At 44.8% G+C, this 22,566-nt stretch overlaps 1 protein-coding gene across 2 annotated transcripts in view; it reads left to right on the top strand.

Moving 5' to 3' along the window:
* The first annotated feature begins 204 nt into the window (after window positions 1–204).
* Window positions 205–22,566, top strand: part of LOC310859262 (carboxylesterase notum2-like) — a 33,835-nt gene continuing 11,473 nt past the window's right edge. For both annotated transcript variants that reach the window (XR_014569280.1, XM_083765676.1), the window contains exons 1-10: window positions 205–277; window positions 1,488–1,771; window positions 2,043–3,194; window positions 6,588–6,640; window positions 7,811–7,906; window positions 8,359–8,419; window positions 9,456–9,568; window positions 9,712–9,814; window positions 13,917–14,105; window positions 17,087–17,187. Coding sequence is in view for 1 of the 2 variants with exons in the window: in XM_083765676.1 (XP_083621802.1) it covers window positions 2,053–3,194; window positions 6,588–6,640; window positions 7,811–7,906; window positions 8,359–8,419; window positions 9,456–9,568; window positions 9,712–9,814; window positions 13,917–14,105; window positions 17,087–17,187 (1,858 nt within the window). In the remaining variant the exon portion in view is untranslated. The remainder of the gene's footprint in view (window positions 278–1,487; window positions 1,772–2,042; window positions 3,195–6,587; window positions 6,641–7,810; window positions 7,907–8,358; window positions 8,420–9,455; window positions 9,569–9,711; window positions 9,815–13,916; window positions 14,106–17,086; window positions 17,188–22,566) is intronic.

Here is a 22,566-nt window from a genome sequence, read left to right as displayed (position 1 = left end):
ATTGGCTTTGATTGACATGTCAGGATGGTGGCTTTTGATTGACATGTCAGGATGGTGTGCATTTCATTGATGAGGCGTTCAGAGGCCTGACGGGGCTCGTGATCTCTCAGCGATCGGTGGTCACGTCACCCCAGAGGTATCCCAAAGGGGGAGAGAGAGAGAGGGAGAGAGAGGTCTGTTTTAAAGACCCTCTCTCCTCTTCACCAGAGAGGCAAACGCTAACCCTAAACCTGGAGTCTGGAGAAGCCAAGCTGATCCATGTAGAAACCAAAAGCAGGTACAGCTTTTACGCATTAATACACGCTCATCTTTTTTTATTCTGCTTCTGTATACACACAAATCTGGCTTATTCTAACGTTAATCTAACCTATACGTATATGCACCTGTAATGTAACGCGTGAGATAAAGGTTATACAGTAACCGAATCAATTCTCTTAATGTTTGGTAAAGACTAAACGAGTCTAAAGACTTGCCTAATGGCGTTCGCTTGTCTTTGCGTTATGATTATCATATACATACAGTACAGTGCATACATACAGTACAGTGCATGCACCCATATGTGCGTATACATATACTGTAGAATAAATACACATACTTTAATATTGTTCTTAACAAGTTTGGACAGTATAACTTACGTATAACGTAATTTTATTTTCTCATCTGTAGCCTATCGTTTATTTTTATTTTTATCTGCTCATGAGAAGTAGGACATTTGCTTTGCTCTCTTATCATTTTAGGGGGTCTTATAAATAAAATGCTCTGTGCCTCTATAGTCCAAACTAGAGAGTCCAGTCCCGTCCACCACCTTACCTTGAGGGTGTCTGCTAAATTGTTGACCAGTGGGGGAACTTTAGGAGGACTATTCATTCCCCTGCATGTCGGGAGAGCCTTTGAGGTGCGTGCTCCAGTGACCCCCGAGGGGTCACATACCACACGAAGGGGGCTAAGGTGGGGTATGCCAGCCATGTAGGTGTTTAAATCATTTCGGGCGGGCACCCCTTTTGGGGTTAAGCATTATGTCATGCTTTAGCTTATTGAAAAATAGCAGATCTACAAGCTAAGAGCTTGTAGGTCTGCTATTTTTGAAAAATCGATGAACGACTGACATTTTTTTTAGAATCTGATCTCAGGTCAGAATGGGTTAATCAGACCAGTGTGTTGTCCAGTGGAAACCTCGTATGAATCTGATCTCAGGTCAGAATGGGTTAAATCAAAACACTGGCAATCAGGAGAAGGAGTAGGATGGGAGGGGAGAGGAGAGGAGGCTGGGCTGGGCTGGCTGGGGGGAGGGAGAGTTTTGTTGTTAGGCCCAGGCTGGGTAGGTGCCTGGCGGTGTGTGTGCGGGTGTGTTTGTGTGTGTGTGTGCATGCGTGCGCACGTGTGTGTGTGTGTGTGTGTGTGTGTGTGTGTGTGAAGACTTGAAATATGTTGAGCAGAAGCGTGTGTTATCCTTTCTCCTCCTCTTCCTTCCACCGCCACTCGTCAAGACGAGACAACAACGTATCGGCCTGGCAGCGGAGACCAGACCAGACGGACAGAGGGAGGGAAATACCATCCATACGGTGGCACTATAAAGCTCGCCGCCGATTCACAAGACTTCATCAACCTGAGCCTGGCCTCCTCCTCCTCCTCCTCTCGTCTGCTCGCTGGCCTCGCGGGACGTTTCCCCGCAACACGCTCCACCTCAGCGGCCGCTGCTTCTCACCTTGACCCGGCCGTCGACCATCCAGAGGAAAAGCCCTTTTCTTGTTGGAGCTGACTTCTAAACGAGGTAGGGTGGTGGTCTGTGATTCAATGATCTATAACGCTTATTGAACGGAATAGATCCGGGGGTTATGACAACACTTTAGTGTGTTGTGTCACTATAATGCATGTTTTCTCACACATGTGTTGTTGTGTCTCGTAATTGTGTCCAATCTCACATTCAATTCAATTCAATCATTCATGCATGGACCTTTTTTTCTTTACAACCTGGTTCATTCCGTGTCATTTTGAGAACGTGATTGCTGAAATATATGGTGTCTCCTTATCCTCCCCTGCAGGCAGGCAAACATGAAGATTTTGGGCCAGGTAGCTTTCTTCCTGCTTTTGCTGTTGGGGGCCGTCTGTTGCCAGAACAACGTCAGCCGCAATGCCAAGTCCAGCAGCAATAAGCCCTCTAGGAGGGTGGTCAGCCAGCCAGCGGACACTGCAGTGGTTCAGCCTTCAGCCTCAGAGGACAGGCCCTCTAGGAGGGTGGTCAGCCAGCCAGCGGACACTGCAGTGGTTCAGCCTTCATCCTCAGAGGACAGGCCCTCTAGGAGGGTGGTCAGCCAGGGAGCAGACACTGCAGTGGTTCAGCCTTCATCCTCAGAGGACAGGCCCTCTAGGAGGGTGGTCAGCCAGGGAGCGGACACTGCAGTGGTTCAGCCTTCAGCCTCAGAGGACAGGCCCTCTAGGAGGGTGGTCAGCCAGGGAGTGGACACTGCAGTGCTTCAGCCTTCAGCCTCAGAGGACAGGCCCTCTAGGAGGGTGGTCAGCCAGGGAGTGGACGCTTCAGTGCTTCAGAGGCCTTCAGCCTCAGAGGACAACTCTCGAGCCGAAGGAACGCCTGAAGCAGGGAGGCCTCGACCCGAAGGAACGCCTGAAGCAGGGAGGCCTCGACCCGAAGCGGCGGCAGCAGGCGGTTCTGTCCTTCCCTCGGGAAGCTCTGTCCCAGCGGCCCGGTCCGCTGACACGTCGAGGCCTCGAGGCGTGGACGCAGGAAGGGACCGGGAAGGCACATCTTCTGTTCTGTCTTCAGGAAGGGAAGGCAGCCCTCCTGTCCCCGCCGGAGCCCAAGGAGCAGGAGGAGCAGGAGGAAGGGACCAGGGCCAGAACCAGAACCCAGGAGGAAGGGACCAGGGCCAGAACCAGAACCCAGGAGGAAGGGACCAGGGCCAGAACCAGAACCCAGGAGGAAGGGACCAGGGCCAGAACCAGAACCCAGGAGGAAGGGACCAGGGCCAGAACCAGAACCCCGTCGGAGCAGGAGGAAGGGACCAGGGCCAGAACCAGAACCCCGTCGGAGCAGGAGGAAGGGACCAGGGCCAGAACCAGAACCCCGTCGCGGCGGCTCGGCCCGCCGCACAGCAGCAGCAGTCCTCCAATCAGGACATGAGACTGCACTTCCTCAAGAACACGCAGGTCACCTGCAACGACGGAACGGCCGCCGGGTAAGCATATCTTTACTGTCTTTACTGTACTTACACATACTCTGTAGAGATCTTTACTGTCTTATATTACACATACTGTACGTCTGTAGATATCTTTACTGTCTTACGTCATATTACACATACTGTACGTCTGTAGATATCTTTACTGTCTTACGTCATATTACACATACTGTACGTCTGTAGAGATCTTTACTGTCTTATATTACACATACTGTACGTCTGTAGAGATCTTTACTGTCTTATATTACACATACTGTACGTCTGTAGAGATCTTTACTGTCTTATATTACACATACTGTACGTCTGTAGAGATCTTTACTGTCTTACGTCATATTACACATACTGTATCTTTACTGTCTTACGTCATATTACACATACTGTACGTCTGTAGAGATCTTTACTGTCTTACGTCATATTACACATACTGTACGTCTGTAGAGATCTTTACTGTCTTACGTCCAGACACCATATTACACATACTGTACGTCTGTAGAGATCTTCTTTGTGTAATGCAGTGGTTCCCAGAGTGGGGTCCGGGGACCCCCAGTAAACATCTTCTCTTATGGCGGTCCCTGCGGGCATATCCTTTCAAATGGGGGTCCGCGAGTGTCAATTTGGGGGTCCTTGACATGAAAATGTGTGGGAAGCCACTGGTGTAATGGACCCTATTTAGACCTGTTGCAGCCTATATGCTAGTCCTTGCTATACTGTATATATACTGTACATGTACATGTACTGTAGCAATATAATTATTTTCTTGAGGGGTCCTAGTAAGTCTATGGACTTTGTCTTAAAGGACAACTTTAGTTTTTTTCAACCCAGGTTCATGTTTTAGGTTGTTATTAGAGAAAGTAAAAGATTTTAGCTGTTTTTGACAGGGAGGGAGCATTCGAGAATGGGGCTAAATATGGCTTTTTTTTACAAAATATTATGGCGATTTCACCCAGGTTCATGTTTTAGGTTGTTATTAGAGAAAGTAAAAGATTTTAGCTGTTTTTGACAGGGAGGGAGCATTCGAGAATGGGGCTAAATATGGCTTTTTTTTACAAAATATTATGGCGATTTCTTTTTTTATTATTTACTATAGTCCTAATAGACCTCGGGAAATTACATCTGGCCACAGAAGATCACAGGATCTACTGGATGTGAAGGTAGCCTACTGGGGGGAAGCCACACTGTGTGTCATAGGATCTACTGGATGTGAAGGTAGCCTACTGGGGGGAAGCCACACTGTGTGTCATAGGATCTACTGGATGTGAAGGTAGCCTACTGGGGGGGAAGCCACACTGTGTGTCATAGGATCTACTGAATGTGAAGGTAGCCTACTGGGGGGAAGCCACACTGTGTGTCATAGGATCTACTGAATGTGAAGGTAGCCTACTGGGGGGAAGCCACACTGTGTGTCATAGGATCTACTGGATATGAAGGTAGCCTACTGGGAGGAAGCCACACTGTGTGTCATAGGATCTACTGGATATGAAGGTAGCCTACTGGGGGAAGCCACACTGTGTGTCATAGGCTCTACTGGATATGAAGGTAGCCTACTGGGGGGAAGCCACACTGTGTGTCATAGGATCTACTGGATATGAAGGTAGCCTACTGGGAGGAAGCCACACTGTGTGTCATAGGATCTACTGAATGTGAAGGTAGCCTACTGGGGGGAAGCCACACTGTGTGTCATCGGCTCAATATGTCAGTTTGACACGTTCAGTAGATCCTGTGATCTTTTGTGGCCAGATGTCATTTCCTGGGGTCTAGTAGGACTATAGTAAATAATAAAAAAAGAAAATAGCTATAACATTTTGTAAAAAAATACATATTTAGCCCCATGCTCGAATGCCCCCGCCCCCCTGTAAAAAAAAAAGCTAAAATCCCTAATACGAAAGGAAGCAGCAAATTAAAAATAATTAACACTCATCTTTTACTTTCTCTAATAACAACCTAAAACATGAACCTTGGTTGAAAAAAACTAAAGTTGTCCCTTTTCAGCATGCCCCTCGCAATGTCATGTATCACTTCAAATGATTTTTATTTTTTGTATATATTTTTTGAATAATAATAATACAGTAGGTTAGGTTTATAGAAGGCGTTTTTAGAATCCACCTCCGATCTATTTACTCCCTTTGTAAACTTTCAGAATGAACCAGCTGAGGCGTTTTCTCTGTGATATACAGTATATTTACAACCAGCTGAGGCGTTTTCTCTGTGATATACAGTATATTTACAACCAGCTGAGGTGTTTTCTCTGTGGTATACAGTATATTTACAACCAGCTGAGGTGTTTTCTCTACAGTATATTTACAACCAGCTGAGGTGTTTTCTCTGTGATATACAGTATCAGTATGTATTTATTACAGTATCAGAATGAACCAGCTGAGGCGTTTTCTCTGTGATATACAGTATATTTACAACCAGCTGAGGCGTTTTCTCTGTGATATACAGTATATTTACAACCAGCTGAGGTGTTTTCTCTGTGATATACAGTATATTTACAACCAGCTGAGGTGTTTTCTCTGTGATATACAGTATATTTACAACCATCTGAGGTGTTTTCTCTGTGATATACAGTATATTTACAACCAGCTGAGGTGTTTTCTCTGTGATATACAGTATATTTACAACCAGCTGAGGTGTTTTCTCTGTGATATACAGTATATTTACAACCAGCTGAGGCGTTTTCTCTGTGATATACAGTATATTTACAACCAGCTGAGGCGTTTTCTCTGTGATATACAGTATATTTACAACCAGCTGAGGCGTTTTCTCTGTGATATACAGTATATTTACAACCAGCTGAGGCGTTTTCTCTGTGATATACAGTATATTTACAACCAGCTGAGGTGTTTTCTCTGTGATATACAGTATATTTACAACCAGCTGAGGCGTTTTCTCTGTGATATACAGTATATTTACAACCAGCTGAGGTGTTTTCTCTGTGATATACAGTATCAGTATGTATTTATTACAGTATCAGAATGAACCAGCTGAGGCGTTTTCTCTGTGATATACAGTATATTTACAACCAGCTGAGGTGTTTTCTCTGTGGTATACAGTATATTTACAACCAGCTGAGGCGTTTTCTCTGTGATATACAGTATATTTACAACCAGCTGAGGTGTTTTCTCTGTGATATACAGTATCAGTATGTATTTATTACAGTATCAGAATGAACCAGCTGAGGCGTTTTCTCTGTGATATACAGTATATTTACAACCAGCTGAGGCGTTTTCTCTGTGGTATACAGTATATTTACAACCAGCTGAGGTGTTTTCTCTGTGGTATACAGTATATTTACAACCAGCTGAGGTGTTTTCTCTGTGATATACAGTATATTTACCTGAGGCCTTTTCTCTACAGTATATTTACCATACATTCCTGTTTGTGTTTCTGCAGGTTCTACCTAAAGGAGTTCAGAGGAAGCCGCCGATGGATCATATTTCTGGAGGGTGTGTATTTATTTAAAAAACCATCAGCCTCTATTGGGTCCTTTGTGGTCAGCTTGTTTTTGACGTGATATATGCCCCCCCCCCCCCCCTCTCTGGCATTTTGACCGGTGGTCAGCTTGTTTTTTTTTTTAAACTTTTTAATAGTTTTTTGCCTGTCACTTTGATGGACGTGGTTTGTGTGCTCTAATGAACACGATGCATTAGGATTCTGTGTGAGGAGACATCACAGCATCTCTGCAAAACACCTTCCTGGCCCGTCGCCTCCCTTTCTGAGCGGAGACTTCTGTTTCGTATTACTTCATAGTAAAGGCCTATTCATAGTCTGGATTTTCGGTGGTGAGGTGACCACCGCTCCGGTGGTGAGCTGACCACCGGAGCTGAAATAACGCTGAGCGGTGGTGAGTAAAAACAGAGAGAAGGGCTGGAGCGGTGGCGGTGGTTTGCTCTTCACCGCGGCTCAGTGACGTCATGTTGTAGTTCGGTGGTCACCTCAGTGACGTCATGTTGTAGTTCGGTGGTCACCTCAGTGACGTCATGTTGTAGTTCGGCGGTCACCTCAGTGACGTCATGTTGTAGTTCGGTGGTCACCTCAGTGACGTCATGTTGTAGTTCGGTGGTCACCTCAGTGACGTCATGTTGTAGTTCTGCGGTCACCTCAGTGACGTCATGTTGTAGTTCGGCGGTCACCTCAGTGACGTCATGTTGTAGTTCGGTGGTCACCTCAGTGACGTCATGTTGTAGTTCGGTGGTCACCTCAGTGACGTCATGTTGTAGTTCGGTGGTCACCTCAGTGATGTCATGTTTTAGTTCGGTGGTCACCTCAGTGATGTCATGTCGAGTGGCGCGCTACGAGCTTGTAGGTCTGCTATTTTTAGAAAAATCGAAGAACGACTGACATTTTTTAGAATCTGATCTCAGGTCAGAATGGGTTAATCAGACCAGTGTGTGTGTCCAGTGGAAACCTCGTATAAATCTGATCTCAGGTCAGAATGGGTTAATATTAAGTGTTGTGTTTGTTTCTGTAGGTGGTTGGTGCTGTTACAACAGAGAGACCTGTGACTCCAGGGTTAATTATTTGTGTTGTGTGTGTTCTGTAGGTGGTTGGTGCTGTTACAACAGAGAGACCTGTGACTCCAGGGTTAATATTAAGTGTTGTGTTTGTTTCTGTAGGTGGTTGGTGCTGTTACAACAGAGAGACCTGTGACTCCAGGTACCAAAACATACCTCGACTCATGAGCTCATCGCCGTGGCCCCAAACCAGAACAGGTAGGGCTCGGCCAGCCTCTTCAGAATGTGCCGTCGTTTCCCCAAGAAGTGCTCATAATATACTGTAGATTACATCATGTCATTTAGAATAGTTTGTGCCTAATGAAATGACCAATAACACAAATTGGGCTGTATTTTGCGTGTCTTGAAGTACCAGGTCTTATTACTTAACTTAAGACCTGGAGGCGTTGATCAATGCCATTTGGCTATTCTGAGGGCTGTATTTTGCGTGTCTTAAGTACCAGGTCTTATTCCCTAACTTTAGTAAACTAAAGACCTGGAGGCGTGATCAATGCTCTTTGGCCACTCAGAATAGCCAAATGGAAAGATCACGCCTCCAGGTCTTTAGTTAAGTAATAAGATCTGGTACTTATAAGACACGCAAAATACAGCCCTTTTAATTAAAGTCACTTATGAAAGTTTCAACCTCTCGATTATTATATGATTCACAGGAAGTGGAATCTTGTCATCCCAGGCTGAGGAAAACCCCCACTGGCACAACACAAACATAGTGTAAGTACAGTATAATATACATTAAACTCCATGCATGTCTGCATGCTTCATAGTCAAAACCTGCAGGCTCCACTTTGTGTTGTGCTGAAAGTAGCTGTCGATGGACTGACTAGCAGGACTCATCGCTAGCCTCGTGTAGCCAACCTTCATCTGCCTTTGCGATAAAGGTTTCCCACGGACAAGACCCGCTCTTTGCCCCGGACACATTTTGTCCGTGTACGGTTGGACATCACATAATATTGATGCACCGTGCTCAGTGTTGTTTTTGGCAGCACATTTCTATTTTAGTTTTAGTCATAGTCTTTTGAATAGTTTACATTTAGTTTTAGTCACATTTTAGTCACCTGCAATGTCTTAGTGTTAGTCTAGTTTTTTTCAGCATTGCAACCAAGTTTAAATTCACTTATACTGGATCTCTTGTCTACTAGTCCATTTTAGTCTAGTTTTTATTTATTGACGAAATTGTCAGTATATTTAGTCTTAGTTTTAGTCACCATAGCTTAGTTTTCATTTAGTTTCTATTTAGTTTTTGTCCGTGAAAAAAGGTAGTCGACGAACATTTTTCGTCTTAGTTTTAGTCGACGAAAACAACACTGCCGTGCTGACAGTCAAGTCATTTGTCCGTGTAAGGACAGAGAGGTTGGACATAATATTGATGAACCGTGCTGACAGTCAAGTCATTTGTCCGTACAGTAAGGACAGAGAGGTTGGACATAATATTGATGAACCGTGCTGACAGTCAAGTCATTTGTCCGTGTAAGGACAGAGAGGTTGGACATAATATTGATGAACCGTGCTGACAGTCAAGTCATTTGTCCGTACAGTAAGGACAGTGAGGTTGGACATAATATTGATGAACCGTGCTGACAGTCAAGTCATTTGTCCGTACAGTAAGGACAGTGAGGTTGGACATAATATTGATGAACCGTGCTGACAATCAAGTCATTTGTCCGTACAGTAAGGACAGTGAGGTTGGACATATATCGATGAACCGTGCTGACAGTCAAGCAAATGCCTCCCTCCGTGTGTTCTTCAGATTCATTCCATACTGCTCTAGTGACGTGTGGAGCGGCACAGGTCCTTCTCCCACCCCTCCACGACAGCGCCAAGGAAGAGACAAGGAGAAACAGAGAGATGCTAGTGGATCAAGTAAGATGCCTGTGTTGATGCGCATTGAGACATCATGGAGTCCTTAAGCAAAAAATAAACACATATTTCAATAATGTGTATATAGCATCTTTCCTTTGTTTAGTTGATGTCTGTGTTATTGTTTTTTTTCCTCCACATCTTAGTTGAATACACCTTCATGGGATCTCTCATCATCCATGAAGTCATCCAAGACCTCATCCCCAAAGGAATCAAGCTGGCCAAGGTTGTAATGCTGGCTGGCACCAGGTGAGTGATGTTCCCCTCTCTCTCTCTCTCTCTCTCTCTCCCCCTCTCTCTCTCTCTCCTGCACACAGCTGACTCCCAGCGTTTGGACAGAGACCTAGAATACCACTCATAACCCATAGCCCAGTTTCTGGCTCCATTCCATCCCTCTCCTGAAGGTCTAAATGCAGAGACTGCTCCGTCTATTTCAGGAACATCCTGCTGCCGCCAACTAGTGAGATGTTTACCATCATCAACCTGGACAATGACATAAGTTCTATTAACGGGCCTTGCCCTGCAATGTCCCAACATTCTATTAACGGGCCTTGCCCTGCAATGTCCAACATTCCTCCTGAGTCGGCCACATGTTTTGTGCTATGACCTGATCGCGAGTGCGCACCGTTATGTCAGACTGCAAAACACTCCTTGGCCTAAATTCGGCCAATGTGCTGACCTCATCACATTTGTGATGACGGCTAGGATTGTTTGTCGTGCAAAACTAATGCTTGGAATGGATTCAGAATCATGAAAACCCCCTAGTTTGACACGTCACATGCTACTTAAATTAAAGTATGATGATGAAATGTGGAAAATGTTTCCTTATACGTTGTCTATTGTGTGGTATGCAAAATTTCTTTTTCATTCTGTGGACCTTAATGACCAGAGCAGACCTCTCATTCTGTGGACCTTAATGACCAGAGCAGACCTCTCATTCTGTGGACCTTAATGACCAGAGCAGACCTCTCATTCTGTGGACCTTAATGACCAGAGCAGACCTCATTCTGTGGACCTTAATGACCAGAGCAGACCTCTCATTCTGTGGACCTTAATGACCAGAGCAGACCTCTCATTCTGTGGACCTTAATGACCAGAGCAGACCTCTCATTCTGTGGACCTTAATGACCAGAGCAGACCTCTCATTCTGTGGACCTTAATGACCAGAGCAGACCTCTCATTCTGTGGACCTTAATGACCAGAGCAGACCTCTCATTCTGTGGACCTTAATGACCAAATTAATCGGAAAAAAAACACAGATAAAACATCACAGGTCCTCTCAAAGTTTGGGTGACTGGCTCCCCGGCTACTATTTAATCAATCAATAATAGGATCCATTTTGGTAGCCAAAGCTAGAATGTTTTTCCTAGTCAAACTGCGATCACTGGGTTGTCTTTTCTTAGATAGCACTTTACGTAGACTTAGATAGCATTTTATACAGACTCATAGCATGTTATGTAGACTTAGATATCATTTTATACAGACTCATAGCATGTTACGTAGACTTAGATAGCATTTTATACAGACTCATAGCATGTTACGTAGACTTAGATAGCATTTTATACAGACTCATAGCATGTTACGTAGACTTAGATAGCATTTTATACAGACTCATAGCATGTTATGTAGACTTAGATATCATTTTATACAGACTCATAGCATGTTACGTAGACTTAGATATCATTTTATACAGACTCATAGCATGTTACGTAGACGGCACTAGAATCGCATTTTATGTAGTCATACTGTCATAGTATGTATAGTGTTTATGTATAGTTTGATTATATAGATATTACGTTCTTAGCTGATTGATTGATTGATTGAAATATCTATTAACAGTTTGTAGAATTTACAGTACATTTCAAGCACAAACTCAATACAAAGACTGTTAACTGTGAGTGGACGACCCAATTAAGCATTACACTTGTTTACAACAGGGTCCACCTTGTTCAATTCATCAAAACATTTAGAGACGTACAAATTGACACTTCTATATATAGTTAAAGAACAGAACAGGAATTCATCATAAAGGAAGCAAAAAGGGAAAAGAAACATATACAGTGAGGGGAAAGGGGGGGGGGGAGATTCAGATTTTATGGGGGTTAGTTTCGAATCGCAGCCGTCCGTATAGGTGCCCTTTGAGAGCGGTTTTGAAGGAGTCAAGGGATTCACATGTCTTAATGACTGTTGGTAGGGCGTTCCACATTTTGGTGGCATAGGAGCGAAAATAATTTAGTCCCTTGTTTGTGCCGAATCTGGGTTGTACATAATGGTTCGTTGCACTCCCTACGCTTACGCATGTTTCGTGCTAAATGCCTACATTGTAAACAGTGTTGTTTTCGTTGACTAAAACTAAGACGAAAAAATGTTTGTCGACTACCTTTTTTCAGTGACTAAAACTAAATAAAAACGAAATAAAAACGAATCTATGATGACTAAAACTAAGACTAAATATACTGATAATTTCGTCAACAAATAAAAACTAGACTAAAATGTTAGGAAGGGATTAGTGGACAAGAGATCCAGTTTTATGCTGGGTTGCATGCTGAAAATAGCAGATCTACAATCTCACAACGTGTCGCTCTCTGTGACGCGTTGTGAGATTGTAGATCTGCTATTTTCAGCATGCAACCAAAGTGTAAAATATGTCATTACAACGACATCAAGGCCTGTCAAAACACATTTTAGTCGACTAAATCAACTGTAGATTTAGTCGACTAAAATCGTATGACATTTAGTCGACTAAAACTAGACTAAACACTAGAACATTCCAGGCGACTAAAATGTGACTGAATGTGAAAACTAAGTGAAAACTATTCAAGAGACTATGACTAAAACTAAAATAGAAATTTGCTGCCAAAAACAACACTGATTGTAAACTGCAGCGCGGGGGGAACCGGAGTCCTGCCGGACATAGAGAAGGTGTCCACTCAGTGGGTTGTCTTGTCTGTCCCTCTGCAGTGAACATAGAGAAGGTGTCCACTCAGTGGGTTGTCTTGTCTCTCCCTCTGCAGTGAACATAGAGAAGGTGTCCACTCAGTGGGTTGTCTTGTCTGTCCCTCTGCAGTGAGAAGGTGTCCACTCAGTGGGTTGTCTTGTCTGTCCCTCTGCAGTGAGAAGGTGTCCACTCAGTGGGTTGTCTTGTCTCTCCCTCTGCAGTGAGAAGGTGTCCACTCAGTGGGTTGTCTTGTCTCTCCCTCTGCAGTGAGAAGGTGTCCACTCAGTGGGTTGTCTTGTCTCTCCCTCTGCAGTGAGAAGGTGTCCACTCAGTGGGTTGTCTTGTCTGTCCCTCTGCATTGAACATAGAGAAGGTGTCCACTCAGTGGGTTGTCTTGTCTGTCCCTCTGCAGTGAGAAGGTGTCCACTCAGTGGGTTGTCTTGTCTGTCCCTCTGCAGTGAACATAGAGAAGGTGTCCACTCAGTGGGTTGTCTTGTCTCTCCCTCTGCAGTGAGAAGGTGTCCACTCAGTGGGTTGTCTTGTCTGTCCCTCTGCAGTGAACATAGAGAAGCTGTCCGCTCAGTGGGTTGTCTTGGCTGTCCCTCTGCAGTGAGAAGGTGTCCGCTCAGTGGGTTGTCTTGTCTGTCCCTCTGCAGTGAGAAGGTGTCCGCTCAGTGGGTTGTCTTGTCTCTCCCTCTGCAGTGAGAAGGTGTCCACTCAGTGGGTTGTCTTGTCTGTCCCTCTGCAGTGAACATAGAGAAGGTGTCCGCTCAGTGGGTTGTCTTGTCTGTCCCTCTGCAGTGAGAAGGTGTCCACTCAGTGGGTTGTCTTGTCTGTCCCTCTGCAGTGAGAAGGTGTCCACTCAGTGGGTTGTCTTGTCTGTCCCTCTGCAGTGAGAAGGTGTCCACTCAGTGGGTTGTCTTGTCTGTCCCTCTGCAGTGAGAAGGTGTCCACTCAGTGGGTTGTCTTGTCTCTCCCTCTGCAGTGAGAAGGTGTCCGCTCAGTGGGTTGTCTTGTCTCTCCCTCTGCAGTGAGAAGGTGTCCACTCAGTGGGTTGTCTTGTCTGTCCCTCTGCAGTGAACATAGAGAAGGTGTCCGCTCAGTGGGTTGTCTTGTCTGTCCCTCTGCAGTGAGAAGGTGTCCACTCAGTGGGTTGTCTTGTCTCTCCCTCTGCAGTGAGAAGGTGTCCACTCAGTGGGTTGTCTTGTCTCTCCCTCTGCAGTGAGAAGGTGTCCACTCAGTGGGTTGTCTTGTCTCTCCCTCTGCAGTGAGAAGGTGTCCACTCAGTGGGTTGTCTTGTCTCTCCCTCTGCAGTGAACATAGAGAAGGTGTCCACTCAGTGGGTTGTCTTGTCTGTCCCTCTGCAGTGAGAAGGTGTCCACTCAGTGGGTTGTCTTGTCTGTCCCTCTGCAGTGCGGGGGGAATCGGGGTCCTGCTGAACATAGAGAAGCTGTCCGCTCAGCTGCAGCAGCTGGGCGCCGAGGCTCAGGTCCGAGGCCTCGTGGACTCCGGGTGGTTCCTGGAGAGCAAGAGGCAGAGAGCGCCAGGCTGCCCCGCCACCGTCTCCTGTTCGCCAGAGGACGCCATCAAGAAGGGACTCCGGTAAGAAGCCAACAGAACTCAACCCATTCTGAACGGGAACCCATTTTGGTGTTAGCATCATGTTATGCTTTAGCTATTGAAAAATAGCAGATCTACAAGCTCATAGGTCTGCTATTTTTGAAAAATCGAAGACACTTTTAGAATCTGATCTCAGGTCAGAATGGGTTAATTCAATTCAATTCAATTGGCCCTTCACTAAGTCCCTCCCCAACCCATCCTTGTCCAATAGGCTTGTTAGCAGCGAAGAAAGCTTGACCTGCATAGCAACCGTATTGCTAAACTATTTGGATTGGCATTGATTGGACAATCGCTTTTTGGGGTGGGATTTAGTGAAGGGCTAATTCAATGCTAAGAGAAAACATACGTTTACATTGCCAGAGCAAAAAGTGGAACAATACAATCAAAACAATGTATGTACAGTTGGTACACAGTACAATTGAAAGTCAGAACTCACCCTCAGTGCATTGTAAAAAGTGCATACAGTAGGCTACATGACACGTAGAGCCCTATTCTCCCCTTATCCCTAAACTTCTTTGCACTTTTTTTTTTTTTTTACTATTTCAAAAAAACATTTTAAAGCGCAAATAACATGCATTTTAAAACTGCTTTTAATATTTAATATCATATTGTCTATGTCCCTCAAAGTTATTTCTAATGGTTTGAGCCTCAATCACCACTCTGATATAACCAGGCCTTGTCATTTCTTTCTGGACTTTGAAAGCAGTTTTAGCTGGAGTACCACAATGTCCTGAGGTGGTGGGGGTGCTGATATGAAGATTATTTAATATTTCATTCATTATAATACTGATGCTAGTTAAAACCAGGCTCGTTTCCATTCCATGCTAGCTTGGAAAATCAACAATGGTGGACATTGTAAACAAAGTGGAAATGCAAATTTGGAACTGAAGACTGAAGAAGAGGAGGAATTATACAAAGTAGGGTGACATTGATGACATCACGATGAGGACAAAATCACTTGAGCTGTTCCTGAGAGCGATTTCCACTAAAACACCTATAATATGATATGAAAGCCTGATTGTTCAAAATTGGTCATTTGTGGGGATAGAAAACACATATGGGAGCCCCAAAAACACAAAAGAAATTGAAAAAGTTGAATTTGATGTTATAGGTCCTTTAAAATACTTCAAATAGCCGATCTACATGGACACATTGTGAACTTGTAGATCAGCTTTTTGAACTATTTCAAAATGGTAAAAGTGTACTGATACGGGGTAAGGCACTAGGACCCGTAGGGTCTGAGGAGATGACCACATTGAGTTCCAATGCTCGCATCTCATGATTCTAACTTTAAAGGACAACTTTAGCTTTTTTCAACCAAGGTTCATGTTTTAGGTTGTTATTAGAGAAACTAAAAGGTGAGTGTTAAATTTCTGTAATTTGCTGCTTTCTTTCGTTTTAGGGATTTTAGCTGTTTTTGACAGGGGGGCGGGGGCATTCGAACATGGGGCTAAATAAGTACTATTTTTTCACAAAATGTTATGGCGATTTCATTTTTTATTTATTTACTATAGTCCTAATAAACCCCAATAAATTACATCTGGCCACAAAAGATCACAGGATCTACTGAATGTGTCAAACTGACATATTGAGCCTATACACACACAGTATAAGCCTTCCCCCCAGTAGGCTACCTTCACATTCAGTAGATCCTGTGATTTTTTTGTGGCCAGATGTAATTTCCTGGGATCTAGTAGGACTATAGTAAATAATAAAAAAAATAATCTCCATAAAATGTTGTACAAAAATACATATTTAGCCCCATGCTCGAATGCCCCCTTCCCCCTGTCAAAAAGAGCTAAAATCCCTAAAACAAAAGAAAGCAGCAAATGAAAAAGATTTTTTATTTTATTTTTATATATATTTTTATCCCACGATTTTGTAACCCATTTGTCACCCCTGTGTCAATCGTCTAATGTGATCCTGGGCTCTACACACCCTCCACCAACCTAGTCCCCATATATGGGGGACAAGGGGAGAGCAACGGACTTGAACTCATGCTTCCTTCATGCCTGATTGTCCAAGTTGCTCCTTTACACCTGACAGGGGGGAGTTTCCCTGGTTGGACGTAGCGCGTGGAAGGAACACGTTATTCCAACCAGTTCCTTTCCCCTCCATCAGGCGCCCCGGCTGGCCAGGGGGAGGCAGTTTTAGTGATCAGGATTACTGCATGTTTTTTGTGAGGGTACCTACCCTAGGGGACACGGGGAGAACATGCAAACTCCACACAGAAAGGCCATTTCGCCAACCCCGCCTTCGGGTATGGGCACTGATGACGCGGAGGAGGAAACACGCCACCAGCACCCACAGCGTCCCGAGCGGGAATCGAACCCAGGACCTTCTAGCTGTGAGGCGACAGCACTCAAATGAAAAAGATTTAACACTCTCACTTTACTTTCTCTCATAACAACCTAAAACATGAACCTTGGTTGACGGAAACTAAAGTTGTCCTTTAAAGCTATAGTTCATAATGATAAAGTAGGCAAGGAAGGAGAGCTTTGCTTACAGTGTGTCCTCGCAATCTGTCTCCTTCAGTTCAGCTCGTGAACTGAAGGCAAATGTTGGTCAAAATACCAATTCTTCTACATTCTCTAATTGTGTAGACTTCTTATGAATTAAGTAATGCTGATGTATATAACAATAATTTAACTCTTGAGAGTGTAAAATGAACCAAATGGACCCGGTAACGATCTATAAGGTTACCACCTGGAACCCCCTCAAGGACCACTGGTTGAAAACCACTGCACTAGTTGAGTGCTATATGTAATCTTGTCATCCATGTTGTTTTGTTACTGTCCTCTCAGGCTATGGAACGGGTTGGTGCCCAACAGGTGTTGTTTTGTTACTGTCCTCTCAGGCTATGGAACGGGGTGGTGCCCAACAGGTGTTGTTTTGTTACTGTCCTCTCAGGCTATGGAACGGGGTGGTGCCCAACAGGTGTTGTTTTGTTACTGTCCTCTCAGGCTATGGAACGGGGTGGTGCCCAACAGGTGTCGGCAGCTCTACAAGAGAGGAGAGGAGTGGCAGTGCTTCTTTGGACACCGGCTGTACTCCACCTTGACCTGTGAGTGACCTGACCTGACCTGACCTTACATTACATTACCTTACCTTGACCTGTGAGTGACCTGACCTGACCTTACCTTGACCTGTGAGTGACCTGACCTGACCTGACCTTACATTACCTTACCTTACCTTGACCTGTGAGTGACCTGACCTGACCTGACCTTAACTTGACCTGTGAGTGACCTGACCTGACCTGACCTGACCTTACCTTGACCTGTGAGTGACCGGCAGCTAGAGCTGATGATGGCATCATGCTGAAAGTACCATATTTTTGCCTTTGGCTGCTTTTGCACGATGGATCGACGTTGTCACTGATTAATGTTCTACAAAAACGCATACAACTCTTTTTTGGGAGTATATGGGGAGACCAACCCAGTCCCCATATATGGGGGAGATGGGGAGACCAACCTAGTCCCCATATATGGGGGACAAGGGGAGACCAACCTAGTCCCCATATATGGGGGACAAGGGGAGACCAACCTAGTCCCCATATATGGGGGACAAGGGGAGACCAACCTAGTCCCCATATATGGGGGACAAGGGGAGACCAACCTAGTCCCCATATATGGGGGACAAGGGGAGAGCAACGGACTTGAACTCATGCTTCCTTCATGCCTGAGTGTCCAAGTTGCTCCTTTACACCTGACAGGGGGGAGTTTCCCTGGTTGGATGTAGCGCGTGGAAGGAACACGTTATTCCAACCAGTTCCTTTCCCCTCCATCAGGCGCCCCGGCTGGCCAGGGGGAGGCAGTTTAGAGACCAGGATTACTGCATGTTTTTGTGAGGGTACCTACCCTAGGGGACACGGGGAGAACATGTGAGGGTACCTACCCTAGGGGACACGGGGAGAACATGTGAGGGTACCTACCCTAGGGGACACGGGGAGAACATGTGAGGGTACCTACCCTAGGGGACACGGGGAGAACATGTGAGTGTACCTACCCTAGGGGACACGGGGAGAACATGCAAACTCCACACAGAAAGGCCCTTTCGCCAACCCCGCCTTCGGGTATGGGCACTGATGACGCAGAGGAGGAAACACGCCGCCAGCACCCACAGCGTCCCCAGCAGGAATCGAACGCATATAACTCTTGACTGTCATTTACTTTGCGGTCTCTTTTCCAGTGTACGGCGGTGGATAACAGAGGAAACAGGATATGATGTGACGAGGTTGAAGAAAAGCTTTATTTTTGTATCCAAAAGCCGTCCAACAGTCAAGGCAAAACGATGAGAACAAAAGGAAATTCTCCGTGGTTTCTCTGGATTTACGCAACACACAGTACAACTCTAGCCGAATGATGAGTTTTAACCGGACCCAGGAACCTCGATCAGCCCTCCAGACTAGCCTTATATTGTAACTATAGGTCCCTCCTCTCCCGGACATGCGGCAGGCGTTTCCTGACTCGTGACCAATGATAAAATCCCTTTCCGGTTGGAGAGAGAGGCGGGACCTAGGAGAAGAGGGCTGTTCCGTTTTAACTGCTTTAGATGATAACCCCTAGAGAGTAACTAGTTATAATGAAACTTAACAAAACTTAAACGTAACCTTTAAACAACTTATGAACATGGTTAATCATACCTTAACAGTATATAAAAATGGAAACACTTGTAGTCAGAAAATGTTACGAAACTATAACGTAAAAACTGAACACTCTAAATGAAATGAATTAAGAACAGTGTGAACCAGTGGAATTAAAACTAAGCACCAACATGACGAAACCCTATGTTTTTTATCATACCTTTTACAGGAGACTTTAAACTCCCTACAAATAGTTAGAGTCTTAGATTATTATATAATCATTGAGTTTTAACTGTGGATTTCTTATCAGTACCAAATGGTTACCAACTGTTCCCCTTTGGTCAACGGACTATGCAAACACATGTTCTTGTGGCAGACAATAGGATCTGGTTTCATTCACACCTCTGAGCTGCCTCAAAGGTTTTTTAGAACAATAGATGTTAAATTTAGTCAGAAGCCCCTGAGTGAAAAGACCTTTTGGTCTGCGATCACTAAAACATTTTACTTGACTCAGTAAAAATAGTACCATAATTATTTAGTTAGTTAATTTATAGAAAATTATACGACATATTCCTCCCTTTTATGCTTAAAAATCCCACAAAAAGAAAAAGAAAACGAAAAAAACCTAAATTGATAAAACATTCTTTTTTTTTTAAATGACCCCCCCCCCTTTCAGTGTCTGATGTTTCACCCTTCTCATCCCGGGATCCGGTCCTCTTCTTCTTACTCCGCGTCTCCATCCCTTCCCTCGGTGCTGGGCCTGATGCCTTTGCCCTGCTCTCCCGGGCCTCCTCCAAAAGCTCCTTTAGGTCTTTCATCTGCCGGTCCAGGGCCTCCTCTTTTAACGACATGGCAGCCATGGCAGTCATCGTTTCCTGTAGTGCCTCCTCGTGCCTCCTCCCTCGGCCCTGTCCTGACCGTTTCTGCCTCTTGTCCCCTTCGACCAGGAATCGACTGACCTCCTCCTCCTCTCTTGTCAACGCATCCAGACTGGCCATCAGACTATCCGCGATGGGTTTGTTGTCTTTGTATACCTTCAGGTCCTTCGCTTGGCGTGCCTTGTCCTTTTTGATTTCGACCAACCTCCTGCGGAAAACCTCTGCATCCCGGGTGGGTGTACCCCCATCCTCGTCCTCTCCACTTCCGTCCGACTCAGAGGATACCCGGGTCCCCCGGTACTGTTCTTTTCCTCTCTCCTCCGCTTTCCCGAAGAGGGCTCTGACGCGGGGATCATAGCCGCCTCCCTCCACAGCTGACGAGCTCGATCTGACCCTGTGGGTGGACTTCCCGGGGGTGGACCTTCCCCCCTCCGATCTGGACCCACTGTTGTCCTTTCGTATCTCCGTCGGACGCATGTCCATCTTCGTCCTTGTAGTCCCAGATTCCATGAGGTCACCGGAGTCTGACGTGAGTCTATATGTCCCATCGGACACCAGCATAGGCATGTGTGGGTAGATTCCTTGTCGCGCAGACGGGGAAGCAGTCTTTGGCGTATCCTCCGCGGGTTCTGGTTTGGTGAGAGTTGGGGCTAGGACTGGTAGGATTCCAGCCAGGTGCGAAAAGGGTGCCTCACAAATGTCTCTATATTTGTCCGACGACGTCCGGGGCGGGGCTCTAGATGTCTGTCTCCGCTTAAGGGCCGTCGTCAGTGTCTGTCCTTCAGCTAGAAATAAACCCAAAACCTCCCCCTCTTCCGTCCTCCTCGCTACTCTTTCCGCCCCTTTCCTCCCCTTTTCCTGACCCGCCCTGTACCCCTGCACCAACCCCTGCAATACCTTTATGAGTGCTATATTAAATGTCCCCTGTACCGGCCACGGTTCCACCAAATACGGCCACCTAACATTCCATTTTTTAGACAGCTTTGCAATATTTTTCTGTGTTGGATTCCTGTACTGTACAATCTCCACAGGGGTCCTAGTTTGCGGCACAGCAGACACACCCACCACCCCAGCCATGACTAACTTATTCAGTGGTACCGGGAAAATGACAAGTGAACTCTTTGATGTATGATCTTAAATTACTCTAACCAATTTTCCCTTACTAATGATGTATGTGAATAAATTTAGTCCCCTTAGTGGAGTCTGGTATGACTATTCTCTAACTGAATTCATGCACAAATCTTAGTTAATTGCCAGTCCCTCAAAGGACATATCAGTAACCAAAAGCCTATAGTGCAGTGATCAATCCTACCAGTTCAGTAGGGATAAATGTGTGTGATCTGTAAAAACGAATGTGACTGTAAGTTTAGTCCTGTATGTATATGTTACGTACACCCTAAGCGTGCATGTTAGACACTATACTACTTCAAACTACAGGGTATTGCAGATTCAAACACAAACTTCTACGTGGAGCATAAAGATTTGTGTGCAAGCAGAATCAATACTGATTCCTACCTAAATTACAGTTTTCCACAACTTAACTCTTAATTTTACGTTTCCACACCGTTACTCAATACACGTAGATCCCCAAGAATCTACGATTTACCAAGCACTCTACTTGAACCAATTATGAGGAAAGAAATTGGTTAAATCAACCCCCCTTCCCCTTCCTAGAAGGAAAGCTTGAGCATTAAAGGAGAAAGAATGATTAACTCCCCCTCACCATTGTATTTATAGTGCAAAGAAAGTTAAAACAGGGAGAAAACATGGGGTTATAATTATTAATTACACACCATGAGGTGGGAAAAGTGGGAAGGAAACAATGGTTATGCAACCTAACAGGGAGAATTCAGTTTAAACAATATACACTTTCAAAGGAAGAACATACATACATATCCACCCAACACTTATCAGATGACACAGACAACGAGGGTGAAATAGACACACAAGACAGAAGCACCGCTGAAGCCCAACAATTCAATGAAAGAGAAATCAGAACCTAGCATTCTGTACAGTCGCCAGTAGAGGGCACTAAGACATCAGACCAAGGAATTTAATGGCTACCCCCTTTACAGTTTTATGTCACTGTTTTTGCTCTTTTTTTTTTTTTTTTTTTTTTTTGTTTTTTTAAACCACCCGCCACAAAAAAGAAGTCAGCCTGAACTGTAGATTGTCCACAGATTTAATCAAGCCTTAATTGTATTTAAGCAAGATCCTTATTCTTTCACTCCCGTAAGAGACTCCCCATTAAACTTTTAACTTTTCCCTCTTCCCTTGGTCTGTACATCAAACACCCCCCGGCAAAGAGGAGTATAGTGAAATCAGAAAAAATGTTCCGAACCTTGAGTTGTGCTCGTCCCCAAGCTGATGTGAGCTGGACACCTACGCCCCCTTTCTGAAAGAAAAATGTAACAACACAAAACCAGAAACATGAAATACGGAATCGGTACTGTATCCTACTTATCCAGAACTATATAAAATGTGGACGAATGAATGAACAATGCACAGCCCATGTCTACATGTAATGCCAAACGTTCAGCAATTCTCTTACCCGGGACAAAAGCCCCCAGCTATAAAAAATCAATAATTGACAAAAAGACGCAGACCCCAAGCTATATTTTGCTCACCCACACTCCGAATTTAACAAATACTTACCCCCACGGTAATACCTACCTTCCCATCTGTGCACCATTGATGAAGTTTAAAAATGACCAAGCACTCATCACTATTATAACACAACACGCAGGAATAAAATCCCTGGTCCAGCCAGAAATATATTACCACTCTCAGTTGTACACACTGAGTGTCATGTTTTTTATAGCACGTAAGAATCTGTATCACCTCCCAACACAACCAATGCCTACCGAGACTATTCCACCTATTTACAATTATTAAAGCCAATTGAATTGTATCTGAAAACCCCAATTTAATCTATACTCCCCCCTTTGAAACGTGTTGCACACGATTTCAGACCAAAACGGAT

Source organism: Protomyctophum parallelum, assembly GCF_964188405.1.
Source record: "Protomyctophum parallelum genome assembly, chromosome: 5".
NCBI classification, from domain to species: Eukaryota; Metazoa; Chordata; class Actinopteri; order Myctophiformes; family Myctophidae; genus Protomyctophum; species Protomyctophum parallelum.
The sequence above is the reverse complement of the archived record's forward strand: the minus strand, read 5'-3'. Positions and strand labels throughout refer to the sequence as shown.